Source organism: Vanellus vanellus (genome assembly GCF_965231255.1).
Source record: "Vanellus vanellus genome assembly, chromosome: 1".
Classification (NCBI taxonomy): domain Eukaryota; kingdom Metazoa; phylum Chordata; class Aves; order Charadriiformes; family Charadriidae; genus Vanellus; species Vanellus vanellus.
The window spans coordinates 202,799,494-202,814,806 of NC_138905.1; the positions used below are offsets into that span (position 1 = coordinate 202,799,494).

Consider the following 15,313-nt stretch of genomic DNA (forward strand, 5'->3'; position numbering starts at 1 on the left):
TGCAATGTACTATAATGTAATGCAATGTAGGTTTAGCCAAATGCTATTATATAAATTAAGCACGTGTGAAAAAAGAATCCTTGATGCAGGATTCTACATTTTACATTAAATTATCAGCACTAGCAGCTGCTTTTAGGTGGAAGCAAGCTGTTCAGCTTTTGGTCAGAAAAGCTATGGGAGCGTCTTCTATGATAAAGGAGCGGCTTCTGAGCTTCACATCTAAAGGGATGGTCTAACCCCAGGAGAGAGAGGTGAGAGTACACCCCGCCACTGGCACAGCTCGCAAGCTCCCCTGAGCTGTCCTGGGTGCGGTATAGAAATGTAATGCTTACCAGAAAGTGCTGGATTTCAGAAATCTGGCCAGCAGCTTCTAGGACTTACAGGATTGTTTAGGCAACTTTCTCCATATCTTCCTTTGCTCTCTGGAATTTCAAAGGGAGCGCAAGTTGTTTTATTCCTGAAGCCAGACTGTGGCTGCGACTCTGTCATATCAACTGGGCAAAAGGGAAAAGAAAAATTAATTTCACATGTTTTAGTGATCTTGCTTTGATTTTCACGTTAGCAGGCAGTGCCATTACATTAGTGGGTAGTGCTGGAAGTGTACCGAGCGCCACAGAAAAGAAAAAAGAGATGCAAATCCAATTAAGCAGGCCAACTGGAGCTGTGCATAGCTAAACAGGCATGAACAATCTTGTTTTTTATGCCAACATTTCGTCTGTCTGAAGTTATAGGCATGCATGTGTATTTTGCTGATTTACAGGCAAAATTCCTGTTCCCAGGGTGTACAATAGGCTACACAACAATGCAACATGTCTTGACACAAGGAAGAATGACCTCACCTGAGATTGTGGGTTGCAGTTTGGAAATAAAGTGTTTCAACAGCAATTGCAATCCCTGATGGGAACTGGAAACTCTGCACATTCTGATCTTGCCTGGAATTTCCTTGTAGCGTCACATAAATGCTGTCGATCAGAATAATTTCCAGTAGATTCTATCTCTTTTGAAATAATAGAAACGACTGCAATTGATTTATAAGCACCCTTGCCTGACAGTCTACCTATAACAATAAAATACCTAGCGGTAAAACATCTTGTGTGGTTTAGGCCTGATTTATTTTACATTTTTTCCACAAGCTAGACATGTACAGAGTTGCTGTAAAGTTGTTTTAATCCCATTTTTCTATTGTCCAAACAACAGTCTTTGTGCAACTCGGGCCATCAGCCAGCCTGTGTCGTGCAAACGCCAGCAGGGCCCCTGTGCTCCCCACGCCAGGCCTAAGAGCTAAGTCCCACTGTGAATGCCTCCTGGTATCACCTGGGCTCATTTTGGTTTTGAACCCCACAGCCTGTGGGTCACCAAGACCTGAAATTTGCCTCTTTTCCCCTCCTCTCCATTTTCTCTGAAAGCCCAGCATATTTGGGAAATGGCCTTTTGCTGCTTTTCACTTTTGCAAAAAAGCTGGCACATCACTATGTGCCAAGACAGCCCAACACACAGTTCCCCTGTGCTGCCTTGACCAGGAAAGACATCCCAGTCCTTCACAGTGCCATACTGGGAAGGGGCTGCACACACAGGTGGAGGCAAGAGAGAAATTGAGGTGTATGCAGCGGAGAGACCGCGAGTCTGGGGCTGCCACTGCGATCAGACAGAGCAGCATGGGACAAAAGTGAGTCTGCCAAAAGGGCTGGGAGTTACTCTGGGGCTCTCTTGGAGGGCATCCCAGCACAGCTATGATTTCCCTCGCAGCAGCTGTGGACAGCCTGTGTGACACACTGGAGCATATGTGGTCGTGCTGGGGAGCAGGGACACGGCAGGGTGCGGGACAGAGCTGTGGTCAAAGCAATTGTGGGCTGAGCCAAGAGCGGGGTCTGGTAAGGAAATCTCAGCTAACACAACACTGCATGCACTCAATGTGCGGGGTTTGGGCATTTACCATTGAGGGTGCCCCAAATCCCTCCAACCTCTTTCAAAATGTTACCCTTTTATGTAGTCAGGGAACAAAGGAATGGTTGGTTGGGGTTTTTTTGCCATAGTCAATTTATTCTGCCACTCACCATTTACTCATAAAATGTCAGTTCATACAGGAACCCCTTAGCAGCAGGCACATTTTGGTGCTGAGAAAGATCAAATAAGAGGGAGAAGCAACCTGTCAGAAATTTATTTCTTAGCAAAAGAAATGATCTACTGACCCATTAAAATATGCCATTAAGTCACCAAGTACCTGCTTAGCTGGAGGCCTTGACTTTTAGCAGTAAGTACTGAGAGTACGCTGGTAATGCAAACATTGCAAAAGACAGTGGTTTTCTTGGACATCCACCTTTCCCTGCCTGAAGTAAATCCCTTCATGGTGTACTTGAATAAAGTGGAGAGCAGAGGCAGAAACGTTCCTGACCCAAAGGGGTTCATTTTTCCTTCTCTTAGGGTGCTGGTTCAAAGGGATATTTCTTGTCTCTGCCTGGAGTTTTTGGAAACCTGAATGCATATATTGCTTAGGAACAATCTCAGTGGCATTTCTAAGGAGGTGCTGCGTGGCTCTTTGTCATTTCTTGGCATGATGGCTCTGTTTCTTCTATGTCTACAAGATCCCTTCCCACAGATCTCTGCAATGGATTCTGCTGGGACTTCTGCGATTAGCGGTGTGATGACAAGCAAGGTGGAGAGATGTTGGTATCTGGAACAATACCTGCCCTGGGGCTCCACCACCCTTTGGAGCCAGAAATCAAGGACTTCTTCCTTATATTAATATAGCAGCAATTACTGCTCCACTCCTGAATTATCTGGTCCCTTTGGCTCTGTCCAAGACCAGCTGATTCAGTTGAAGTGTGGACTCAACCTCCTGAGCACCTTTCCCTGGTCCTGTGCAGTTCAAACACACCTGAAGCTGCACAAAAATCCTGGAGAGATCTTTCAGGGAACATCCTGGCAGTTTATAGCTTATCTTTTCCTGTCAAATCAGCCAATACAACTGTCTCTCCAAAGAGCTTGGAAGTCACCTACTGCCTGAGTCAGGCGCAGGGAACAGCCTTTCTTCTCTCTGGGAGCATTCTGCACACCAGGGAGTTCTTGGTCCTCAACAAAAAGAAATGCAGAAGTGAGATAAGTTCTCAGTTTTTCCAGCCTGTGGCAGCCACTAACAAAAAAACTAGGGAGAGCGACAGGGCTGAAAAGACACTGTTCTTCATGCAAGGAAAAGGGGCTATTAGGAAAGTAAGGACTGGAAAGCACAAATACAAAGTTCGTAGGGATGTCAGGGAGAGCCTAAAATAGCAGGCAGACAATTAAGACTACTGGGGGAAGAGTTCCAGGGATTTCTTCACCCACAGCCTTTGTACCCCAAGGAAACTGCTATGTTCAAAGTGTTCTCCACCTCTTATTGCACAAAGCCAGGGAAGAGCCGACATCCTTATCCCTTTCCAACCTGTTACAGACAAGGGCTATGAAACTTCGATGACTACAAAACAACAACCACTTCACCCTTCCCGTGGCTGTTCACAATGGTTTATACTGTCATAAATTACTGACTTTTTTCATGAACTGCTGGTTCAGTCCCTAGCTGTTATCAAAGTGGTTATACACATACAATGTATCTAGCTGTAGACCAAATTTATCAGTGAGGGTCATAAATCACAAGCATTGATCATTATCTAGCCCTTAAATATTAGAAGTCTGTCTATTTATACTGAACATTTGTTTATCACCTGTGGAAATGCAGCAAAGGGATGTAGCAAAATCAGAAAAATTTGGGCATGAAAAGGGTCACACTTACTGGCCCATGAATATTTTAGTCAACTGCAGAAGAATGACTTTAGTCATAAGTTGGGGTTTTTTTTATGTATGTTAGCAAGGTATCCAGTATTTCCCCTGTTTTTACTTGTGTGTTTAGTTATCAGGTTTTACATATAAAATGCACTATGTGAGACTTGTGCTTCTAGCCTGGGGTTTGCATATGCCATAGAAATTAGAAGAGTCCTTCAAAGCAGCAATACTGTGCTGTAGTCCAGCCCCACTCCCCAAACCCCAGCGAAGCAGTGTCTGCCTTCCTCTAACAGAGGAAGCTGCCCTCAGCTCAACAGCATTTTTGTGTACTTTGCTATTTGTTTTTGTGTCTGGTTGTTTTAGGTCAGCAGAATCATTCCAGCAAGCTGACTTCACTCTCCACTCTGCTGGTAACACCTCCCTCTTAGGTATGAGGTAGCGTATAGATCATCACTGGTATCTTTTCAAGTTTGTGGAACATCAATGAGCAGACGGTATCTGTACCCTTCCTTAATACTGTTTGGTGTCTAGCGTAGACACTGATGAACCATAGCTGTCACTCCAAAAGCACTACTCCCAAAGAAGAGGAGTGGATCTGGGCAGACACTACTACCTCACCTAATTTGTGTTCTTTGAAGTGCGCGTGGCTTGTACTTTCCCAGTGCAACCTCTGTAACTCCATGTGGCAGGCTTCCGTTGACCTTCCCAGCGCACATATAATCTAGGAATATACCCTTTTCATTATATACTTAGTGGCCTTTGGCCAAACAGGTCTTCCTGAAGCCTATTTCAGCTTCCTTTATTATTTCCTGTACAATGCAGAGCCTCACAGTCTTGCATAATTTCTGTTGACTTTCTAGCTCCAAATTGCTGCCCATTGACTAACAGCAGTCAAGCTCCAGCATGCAGCTGCCTACTTGGTTTTCTGTCATGACAGGAGCTCTTCTGATGTTGTCTCTGCACAGGGACACTAGTGCCAGTTTGCACGTAGCTTTGTGTGCTTCAGCACCCAAGAGCTCTGCAGACATTGAAGATTTTCCTCAATCAGCATCACTATCTCACCCTGTCATGCTGTGCTCTTTTTAAATCTGCCCCACTGAGTATAGACGGCCCCCAAAAGTCAGCAGATGTTGAGCATTCTCCAAATTATGTGCATAACCCCCTTGCAGAGTGCTAAATTATCTTCGCCACTCAGCAGAGATGGAGCCCTTGTTCTTGAATACCCACAAATAAAGAAAAAACTGTTTGGCTTCAACATGTGAAGGAGACATCTGATGGGATGAGTGACAGGTGCAGTTTGACAAGTAGTTCAATTGCCAGGAAAAAAAATCTAAAAATAGGGAATGCAAAAAAACTAGGGAATGAAAAAACAAACACCGGACATTTGAGAATTTGACTTGTCCTTATTTTCTGAGACACTGTCCAGATGCATCCCATGTTCCCAGGGGATGCATCCCAAGTGTGTTCCCAGGGGCATTGTTCCAGTGAGTAGCACTGGACATGGGGATGCCACCCAAAGGGCCCTGGGGTTGCAGCTGACTGAGAGCACCACACAGACACATGATCTCCAGGTGACAGCTGTAATCCAGCACATATCTGTTGGTGGAACACTTTGGTGAGGGCTTGACTGTAGCTGCTGCCTGAAAAGCTCTTTGTAATAGCCACTGCTTTTTTTCTTTCTTTCTTTTCTTTTTTTCTTTTCTTTTGAACAGCAGGAGATTTTAACTGTATCCCCTTAGTTCCTCATGACTCTTCCTTCCCAAACCCAGTTCAACTCCTTTGTCTCTGATTAGTTTAGCAGGAGGAAATGTTTCCCATTACATATTTGGATTCAAGAAATGACTTGGTTGATATGATGCATACATAGGTGCAACCAGGTTGTTACTGAATCATCCTATTCTTGGTTTTAATCTGATTCAGGACTTGCACTTGAGGCCTCAGCAAACTCTGCTGGATTAGTCACGTAGTCAGTGATTGGAATATTGACAAAAGGAACAAGATAATGGACTTTATTCGGATTGAATTAAAACCATGCAAAACGTGAATCCAGCCCGCTTTCCATGGAGGAATCGTATATCATTCTCAGATGCTGCCTGCTCTCCCCTCCATTCCCCTTGAGCTCCTGTCACTGTGTCCAACGACTCAGACCAGAAATCTTAACTGCAATTAAGTCTTCCCCTTTGCTCTGTGGGGTGTACAGGATCAGTCCTTCTCCTGCTGTTGGCACCCAGCCCCTCCTCAGGCTTCACTGGCACCACCCTTTGTACTTTGCAGCCTTTATGGCTGCTCCATCAATGCTGCCTTTAGCAATTTCTCTCCCCAGGCTCCAGCGTTTGCCGCTGATTTCTCTCACTGTCTTCTTCCCATTCTTATCTGTGAATAAGTAAACTAATGTGGGTTTCTTGTAGCTCTGTGTGCTCCAAGAGATAGAGAAGAACAAAACCTCCTCAGATAAGCATCAAAGATTAAAGTGTTCTTGGCAAGCCTGAGAAAACTTTGCCTGAACTCTAACAGTGCATTTACAGACATGCAATATGCATGACAAAAGGTGGGGATTAGTCAAAAGTAAGGTCTGCCCCTAGCTCTGGCCTGTACCCTACACCCCTCTCCTTTGGGGAGAGATTATTTCTGAGGGGCAGTGGAAAGCACCTTCCCAGAAGCAAAGAAAATCATGACCCTCCTTTATAAACCCTCCTCTGCCTGGCAGTGCCTGGCCGTATGGTGCATTTTCATGATACAGCTGTTGGTGAAATGGAACCCTCTTTGTGAAAAGGTACCATGTCACCTCTCACACAGGAGACTCTGCTACTCTCTCCCCAAAAGTTGTGGGTTATTTTTGAGCAACAGACAGCAGATACGGGTCCTACCCACCAACTCCGTTTTACCTGTGAAGGCATTTGAGCCTTTGTGCACAAGCAGGGCCAGGGGCTGCAGAGCTTGGAGCAGTGGAGCTGGGCCAGCCAGGTTCCCCACATGAGGGAACAGGTGGCAGCACTGGGAAGATGTCTCTGGAACTTGCAGGACACGGACAAAGGACCTGGGAAGTTGAGGGAACCACACTAATCTGTTTGAATTAGGGAGAAAAGGCAAACAGCCACTAGCCGAGTAAATTCTGGTTGCCACAGAGGGTGAAACAAGGGAGTGGGCAGCTACTGACACAGTGTCACATTGTTGGTTTTGTTGTTTGTTTTGGGTTTTTGTTTTGTTTTGTTTTGTTTTTTTTTTTTGTTCAGCTGGATTAAATGATGAAACCTGTTTAACCTCCTTGTTATCCTGCACAGACAAGATTTCACCAACGGAAAAGACAGGGCCAACTCTCGTTTATGGAGTGACTTTGAAGAATAATTTTGAGGAACAGCCTGGTTAAAGACAGCTCGAACTCATGGGTGGAAACTAGGTGCTCTCCAGAAGCCTCCTGAATTATTTGAACAAGGCAGTGAACATAAGAAAAGGTTGATGGTCTGCACTGGCTTCTTTTTTCAGTGGTCTTAAGTTTTGTCTGACAGAGGAGCTTTTGGAGACTGGGAGGATTATGAGATCGATGCCTGTGGCCAGAGAAGTGAGACTGACCTGCAGCAACATTGATATAAACCAGGGTCTTCGCAGCTCTTGCACTGGGTTGGGTTTAAAAAGCACATTGAGTGCTGTTTTCACACTCAGACCAGCCTCACATTCTCTGATCCTCCTAGAACACTTAACCACAGTGGTATTTTTATCAAATTAATATTTTACTGTTACAAAAGCTGAAAGGTGATGAAGTAGCAAACAAAGTATTTATGTCAAACAATAGAGGTTTGTTCTTTGTAAATAAAACGTTCCTTGAAAATGACACATGAGCCCGTTTCTTCTGTGTGGGGAGGGAGGAGGCAGAGTGTACCAAACACGGCGGCTGTGTAAGCTTTGAGAATTCAGTGTTGTATAGCAGACATGGAAGCTACAGCTTTATGGATTTGAGCTTATGAGACCGTGTATTTGTATCAGCCAGACCTTGCCAACAACACTTCAGGCACTGTTCTATAAAATGCAAAGGCTTATTTTTTAAAGACTGGGAGGGCAATTAAAGTGAACATGAAAATAATGTTCCTATTTCAGACACTAATATGTGCGTAAAGATATCGAAGGAGACAAAATGGTTTGCTCACATGCGAAGTAATTATGGTATTTTTGGTCTTACTCTGACTAAAGCAGGTGTTTGAAAAATAAAAGCAGAGGCAAACTGGTTACACATGCTGAGTTGAACCGGGAAGGTGCTTTTATTGCTGATGTTAATGTAAAAATGTCAGGTGCAACCCATGTTTAGCTCCGCCTCAAAGAAATGAAAACTCTTTCCAAAGTATGAGCTGAGCCTATAGCTGCATTTCCAGTTGATTAACAACAATTGTGCATGACAAGTAGCAAATAAGCTGCTAGGTGTTGAAAGAGCCTCATTTTAAGCAAAAACGAATGAATAAGGAGGTTGCCACATCTATGAATTTGCAAAAATCAAAATGCTTGGGAATAGCACATTATAAAAGTGATGCTTCATGGTAGTCAAAACTAAACCTGACCATGAGGAATAGCAGAAGATCTTATCCAGTGTGAGTAATTGGATAATTAAAATAGCAAATGAACCTCAGTGTCTGCTGCAAACTAACACACAGTAAGAAGATTATCCAAAGTACACCTATTCGAGTATATGGGCATATACGTACCCCAGGAGGTATTGTTATAGTTTCTAGAAACTCTTAGGAAAGAGAATCTTGGAGTGACTATGAAAAAGTCAACTAATTTCTTTGAAAACAATTAAATAGGAATTACTAGAAAATGATGGAGAATTCAACAGAAAGCTTTGCTCTATGCTTATATAAACTGTACAGGCACTTGGGCTGCTCTTGTAAAAAAGGCACAAAAAGTTGTGATGAAGATAATAAAGATATATAACAGCTCCTGAATAGCACAGATTCAACAAATTAGGCCTTTCCACACAGAATAAAAAGGATGGAGAGAGGGTATGGCAGAAGTTTATGCACTCATGGAGGAGATGAACAGCAAAAGACAATTAGCTATTACTCCAGGGTGAAGAAAGTCGCATGAAATTATATAAGCACAGGTTTTCAGTAAATGAAAAAATCTTTTTTTTTCACCACACAAAATTAAGCTATTAAATACTCTGGGATCTTGTGGATTTTGAGATATATATAAATAAATATTATATTTTTATATAATCCAGGTACAGGTGACATCAAAACATGGTAAGACAAAGCAGAGAGTGAAGCAAGGGCTATTAAAAGTATAGATCCAGACAGAGCCTCTGGAGGTGCCTGGGGGGCTGTTGTATGAAGAGAGGCAGACACAGTCTTTGGAAAGCCGTAAGACATTACTGGAAGATGATGCCAAGATTTCTGCTATCTTGAAATAAGGTAAAACCTGTTTCTGTGTTGAGAAAGTTGCAGCAGTATTTATTTTCCTATTTTTTGTGACGCTTTTATTTTCACATTACTTTACAATCCACAAGAATCAATGTTTTGAACATATATACACACTTTATAACATTTGTCACTTTCAATGTCACCAGAATAACCCTTCCTTACAGCTGAATCTTTACAGATGCCAGAGTTGTTAACACTAGGCTCTCACACCTCCTGCCAACTAGCCAGGTGGTAAGCAGAGAGCAGGCAATAAGCCTGCACCCCTGGATTTTGCTCTGTCAGAATCTTTGCCAGGATTCCCCTTGCCTTCCCAAATAAAGCATTACACACACAAGCAAGCAAACAAAAGATAAGGAAAGTAAAGGTAGGACTGAGCTTTACCATAGATTTTGTCTAGTTGTAAATGAAAACTGCTGTGGCAGTACTGAGCAATGCGAGCTGTGGATTTCTTTTAAGCATTTGCATTTACCACTATCAAACTTGGGTATTATTTTATAAAACATAGTTGATTCTTCCAGACATTTCTTCTTAGGTTATTTAAAGATCTTACATATCTGACTTCATTTTCTAAACCTCAGAAAGAAAAACTGAATTCACTTTGCCATTTTGCAGACACACATGCAAGTTCTAGTTTCTTTTAATTGTTATCTGTACAAATTACTAGATCAAGCTTAAATTTTATCTAAATCCCTACTGATGAAAGCATTTCTACTTCCAGACATGCCTCATAAAACCAAGCTCAGTAGTAAGTGCAACATAGAGGATAGATCTTTACTTCAATATACAGAAACAAACACACAATTTTCAGCAGTACTTTATATACTTAGACAAGTTTTTATTATCTCACGAGTCATATGCATAGCATTTCACCACCCTCTTTAACACAGCACTCTTTTCTGGTCGGATTTTTGGTCACAGTGTTTTAAAAAGCAAAGACTCTCTACTGTGTTGTAATCAAGTGTCATTTAACAGAAGTCATTCTTGGTTGGATGCCCTGGGTGAAGCGCAGACTGTGTGAGGCAGACCTGAGCCTGACAGCAATACTGGACATACTTTACAACCAAAGCCCAAGGTAAGGGCTGCAGTGCTGATCCAACTAATTCATGCCTGGCTGGTCATAGTCTCCATCCTCAGCAACTTTCCTTAAAGATGGAGTTTAAAGGACACCGCAATTAGAAGAGGCCTTTTTAATTTTTTTTTTGTCAACAACAGAAGTCAAGCTCCAGAAAAATAACACCTAGTGACTTTTCACGTGGCAAGCAACTCTCCTTTGATTCATTCTTTATATTTTCTGCTAGATTATTTTCTCTCACAAAAACAACTTTAGCCACCCCCTTTGCGCAGGAGCAGTGAAATCAAGGTAGTGGAGGATACCAGAAAGGTTTCTTACAGCTATAAGAAAGCCCACCAGATTTCAAACGGAAAACAACTGTAAATCTTACTTCTGTCCTGCCCTGAGCTGCCTGCTGCCGTTGTTATCCCTACATCTGGCTAGCAAAATTATTCAGTTTGTTAGTATCAAATTAGCAGTTAGTTTATCTGTTCTTTGTTTTCCAAACTCAAGACATCTAAGAAGGTCTCAGGTTTCTTTCTCCAGCCCTGCCTCACCCTACAGAAAGCCTCTGGGAGCTGCATTTTGTCTGACCGTTGTACGAATTGGCCCACAGTGAGGGTTTCCTCGGGCTCTCACGGCACCGGGCCAGTTTCGGAGGGACCCCCAGGACTGGATTTCCCTCGAGGACATGTTTTCTGCCAACACGTGGGAATCAATCCCGGCGCAGGGCCGCACTTGAAGGCTACCGAGACCACTCTGCCGGATGCTCGTCCCGTGGCAGGGCTCTGGGCAAGGACGTCCCGGACGAACCCCGGCTCAGCCCCTCAGTCCTGTCCCGCGGCGGCGATCACAGCCCCACAGCCGGCCCCGGCCCCGACTCCGCCCCGGGCTCCCCACCGCCTCCGCGGGCGGCCGCAGGACCCGGGCGCGGACAGAGGCGGGCGGGGGCGGGTTAAAAGTCGCGGCAGGTGAACGGGGAGGGATCTTAAAACTGCGGCTGGGAGAGGCTGGGATCGGCCGCTCCGCTGGCATCGACGGACCCGGGAGCGGAGCAGCGGGGAGCAGCGCGGCGCGCCGGTTGCGTCCCGGGTGCCCTGCCGAGCCGTGCCAGGTGAGGGTCCGGATCGGCTCCCGTGTGCTGGAGCGGTGGGATCGGGATTAGTCTGTGCGCCCCCCGAGCGGGTCGGGATGGGTGAAGTGTGGCGGAGGGGAGCCCGGGTCGGGGGCGTCCCCGGCGGGGCTCGGATGGGGCGCTGCGGGACCGGGGTAGTCACTCTGCGGCCACGTCCCCCGGTTGCCTGCGCGGACCTGTCGGCGAGGCAGCAGTGCTTGGGTCGGGGCTGGCCGCCCCCGGCCCCGGGACCGGCCGAGGCAGCGGGGCTGCGGGTCGGGGCGGCCCGGCGCTGGCAGGCAGCGCTCTGCTGGGTCGCTCCCGCAGCGCAGCCGGTGCCGGGAGGAGCCGTCGGGCCTCGAAGCCAAAACTGTCGTTTGGGAAGGGGTGTCTGCTGATAGCAGCCGACAGCAGTCGGCCGTGGCGTTTCCCGCCGCCAAAGGCGGGCTGCGGGCTCCCGGCGCTCCCGCGCTCTGGAGTTCGGCGGGAGCAAAGCTCGGGGCAGCGCGGGCATGGGCTGGGAGCTGCCTCAAGGCGTCCGGTTTGTAACCACAAAGTGAGGATTTCGAGTGGTTTCCAATAAATGCTGTCTTGGTTGGCAGGGTGAGTGTCCCTGTAGATTCACTCAGTCCCGACAGCCAATTTCAGTGTTTCTGTAGTCGCAGGTAAGCAGAGAGAAATGATGTTTTTTTCCCCCAAAACTTGCAGCACTGGTTCAGAACTGCAGTGTGAGCCCACACTTGGAGCCCAGGTTGTTCATCCCGCTGGGATATACACTTCAAATACTTGCCTTCAGTCCTGATTAGCCCCTTTGAAGGTTTCATTGACGTTGTTTTAATGACTCTGCAACAGACACGAGGAAATTCTTAACAGAAAGATGCGGGTACCTGGTTATAACCTAGAGTTTTGGTCAATGTAAAAAGTTGCTTAAAATGCTGCCACTTTCAGCAGAGACAAAACATAAGAAGTCTAAGAAATTCCAGCCACCTTCTCAAAGCTTTTTTTGTTTGTTTGTTTTACCCAATTTCACCTTTCCTCATGACAGTAAATCTGACCTGTCCTTCTTGCCTCAAGGCTTGTCTGTACAAGCTAGGCCCTTGTACCAAGGGTATGTGCTGAGGCACGTTGGTCCTTTAGTTGTGTTGCAACTACACCAGGGTAGAGAAGTGGGATTTTTTGGTTTTTCTTTTATTTTTTTTTTCTCTCTATTATGTGAGAATGAGAGATTTTGAAAACTTTGAGCAGTGCGGTGTTGCAAGGTACCACGGTCTCCCCACAGCACACAGCCTGCACCAAGAGGAGACGGAGCTCTTATCTGTGGCCAGTGTGGCTGTCCCACACAGCAAAGTTGAGCCCTAGCCTTGAAAGATGATGGACCAGCTATGCAAGTTCCCAGCTCTGATTTCAAAGTGTTTGATTCAGTGACAGTTTCCAAATGGCTGCAATCAGTGAAAGCTGAGCCCTGAGAATGAATTCTGACTTCAGCAAAACTTACCTTTAACTTGAAAGGGGCAAAGAGTGTGGATTTTAGTTTTCAAGAGTAGGAGGATAGGAGGAAAGCTGAAATGGAGCTTCCCTGAAGTTTGACCTGCTGTTTATTCTGCTGGGACGTGATAGCATCTAGCAAATCAACATACACTCTTTAGCTGAGGGCTCTTTCCTCCTAGCGCTGTGGCTCTGCTTGACTCCTTTTTGGATGAGATAACAATGAATGTGGAAGGGCAGGCTCTGTAGTATCTTCCTTTGTCTGTCGGTTTGTGCTGTATATGCGTACAGCCCTGACAGAGCTGGCTTGAGGCTTCTCAGCAGCTTTGGCAAAATCAAATGCTGTACTTCTGAGATGAAGGGCCTGCCAAGAAAAGGACATGTCTGAGCTGCAACAGAAAGCCTTGGAGCCCTGCTGGAGGTGTCTGGGAGGAGCAAGGGCTTCTGCTGAATAAGACTAAGCCATACTTAACTCAGAGGCAAAGAAAGCGCCAGCCCAGCCTTCTAGGACTGGGGTGTTGGCAAAGAAATCCTGTACTAGAGAAGTCTCTACTTTGTCTAGATGTGGCTTTAACTCGTGCAATTATAGTAATTTATATTGCTTTGGGAAATACACTGAGAGGCAAAACACTGATGAGAATCAACCACAGAAAGGGAAATATCTCAGGAAAGGGAAGGAGGGCACAGAGGATGCACAGAGGAAACATATTTGAAGATGTAACTTATTTCCTGCCCAAAGCCTTGTTGAGAAATATATCAAGGTATGCTTATCCCATCATAAGTACACAAAAGCTGTTTGAGTTCATAAACATAGGGGTGATGTTAATGAAAGTGACTTGCATTTGCCTATGACTCTTGAGTGAGTGCTAGGAAGTCCTCTCTTCATAGAAGGTCTAGAGCTGATTTTTCACCCTTTGAAAAGTGACCATTTGGTGTATTATGTCATCCTGCAGGTAAAAGGACACAGAAAAGAAGATGGACTGGGGAAGTCTGCAGGCCGTTTTAGGAGGTGTAAATAAACACTCAACCAGTATCGGGAAGATATGGCTCACAGTCCTGTTCATCTTCCGTATCATGATCCTGGTTGTGGCTGCAGAGAGAGTCTGGGGAGACGAACAACAAGATTTTGTTTGCAACACGCTTCAGCCTGGGTGCAGAAATGTTTGCTATGATCACTTTTTCCCCATCTCTCACATCAGACTCTGGGCCCTGCAGCTGATCTTTGTTTCTACACCTGCTCTGCTGGTGGCCATGCACGTAGCTTACACCAGGCATGAGAAGAAAAGACGGTTCAGAAATGGTGAGAAAATTGATATTGAAGAGCTGAAAAATGAAAAGATTCACATTCGAGGCCCCCTGTGGTGGACATACACCAGCAGCATCTTCTTCAGGATTGTCTTTGAAGCAGTCTTCATGTACGTGTTCTATTACATGTATGACGGGTACCAGATGCCTCGCCTGGTGAAGTGCGATGCATGGCCCTGCCCCAACACAGTGGATTGTTTTGTGTCTCGGCCCACTGAGAAAACCACATTTACTATTTTCATGCTTGCTGTTTCTGGGATCTGCATGATGTTGAATCTGGCTGAGTTGTGTTACCTAGTGATAAAAATTTGCATGAAAGGATCCAAGAAAACAACGGTTTTAAAATAATTCCCCAGTTTCAGGATTTCCTAGTTCCCCATTTCCCTCAAACTTTCTTAGGTGTCAGAAAACAATCAGCAATATTTTCATACTCGAGGAAAAGGATAAAAATGAAAGTTTATTCATGTTTTAGAAACTATAGCCTCCCTGGGAAGCTGCCACTGAGGCAGGTTTTAAAGCTCATGATCTAATTCAGTATTCCTACATCCACAAATAGAGAGAGCAGCATTCTGGCAGCAGCTTTTCCAAGTATGCCTACTGCTGGGATCTTGTTGTTGGGACAGAGTCGCTTTTCAAAAAGAGGGAGTGGAAAGGCCCAGAGAAGGCTCTAGTGCCCAAAGGAGAGCCAGGAATTACAAATGCACTATGTCATCTTCAGAGGCGAGCCAATAACAGAGTTTTGGTCAACAGTGGGGTGAAGGTTTTTTTTGGGGAATTTACGCCTTGTGAAAGGGAAGAAGACAGGGAGGTGATTGTGTTTGTAGCAGGTGTCCTATTCTCTGTAGTATTCTGGAGAGCAAGAAGAGGGCCTAGGAACAGAGGTACTCTATGGCAATGCATGCTATCAGCTCTGGTGGGCACCAGCAATGGTTTTTAGCTTTTTATCTCCTCACCTGCACCAAGGAGCACCTCCTGCAGGGCTGGGGGTGGACAATCTCAACTGCTTGTGAATGTCATTAGGTCAGTGCTGCTTCCCTCCACTTACAGGGGCTGCAGCGGTAGGAGAAATGAAGTTTGGTTTTTCATTCTCTTGGTCAGGTGAAAAAAAAGGATTGTCACCTTTGAGAAGGTGGGGGCAGTGCAACTGTCTTCCTCCTTCTCTTGTTTTCCTCCAACACTTTGTGAAGAATCTCA

The 15,313-nt window shown here is 45.3% G+C and overlaps 1 protein-coding gene across 1 annotated transcript; it reads left to right on the forward strand.

The window, feature by feature from the left end:
• Positions 1–13,789: 13,789 nt before the first annotated feature.
• On the forward strand, positions 13,790–14,467 carry LOC309686153 (gap junction beta-2 protein-like; the record flags this gene model as incomplete). The annotated part of the gene is made up of 1 exon (XM_082498709.1): positions 13,790–14,467. The coding sequence occupies one exon, from the start codon at positions 13,790–13,792 to the stop codon at positions 14,465–14,467; it is 678 nt and encodes a 225-aa protein (XP_082354835.1).
• Positions 14,468–15,313: the final 846 nt, after the last annotated feature.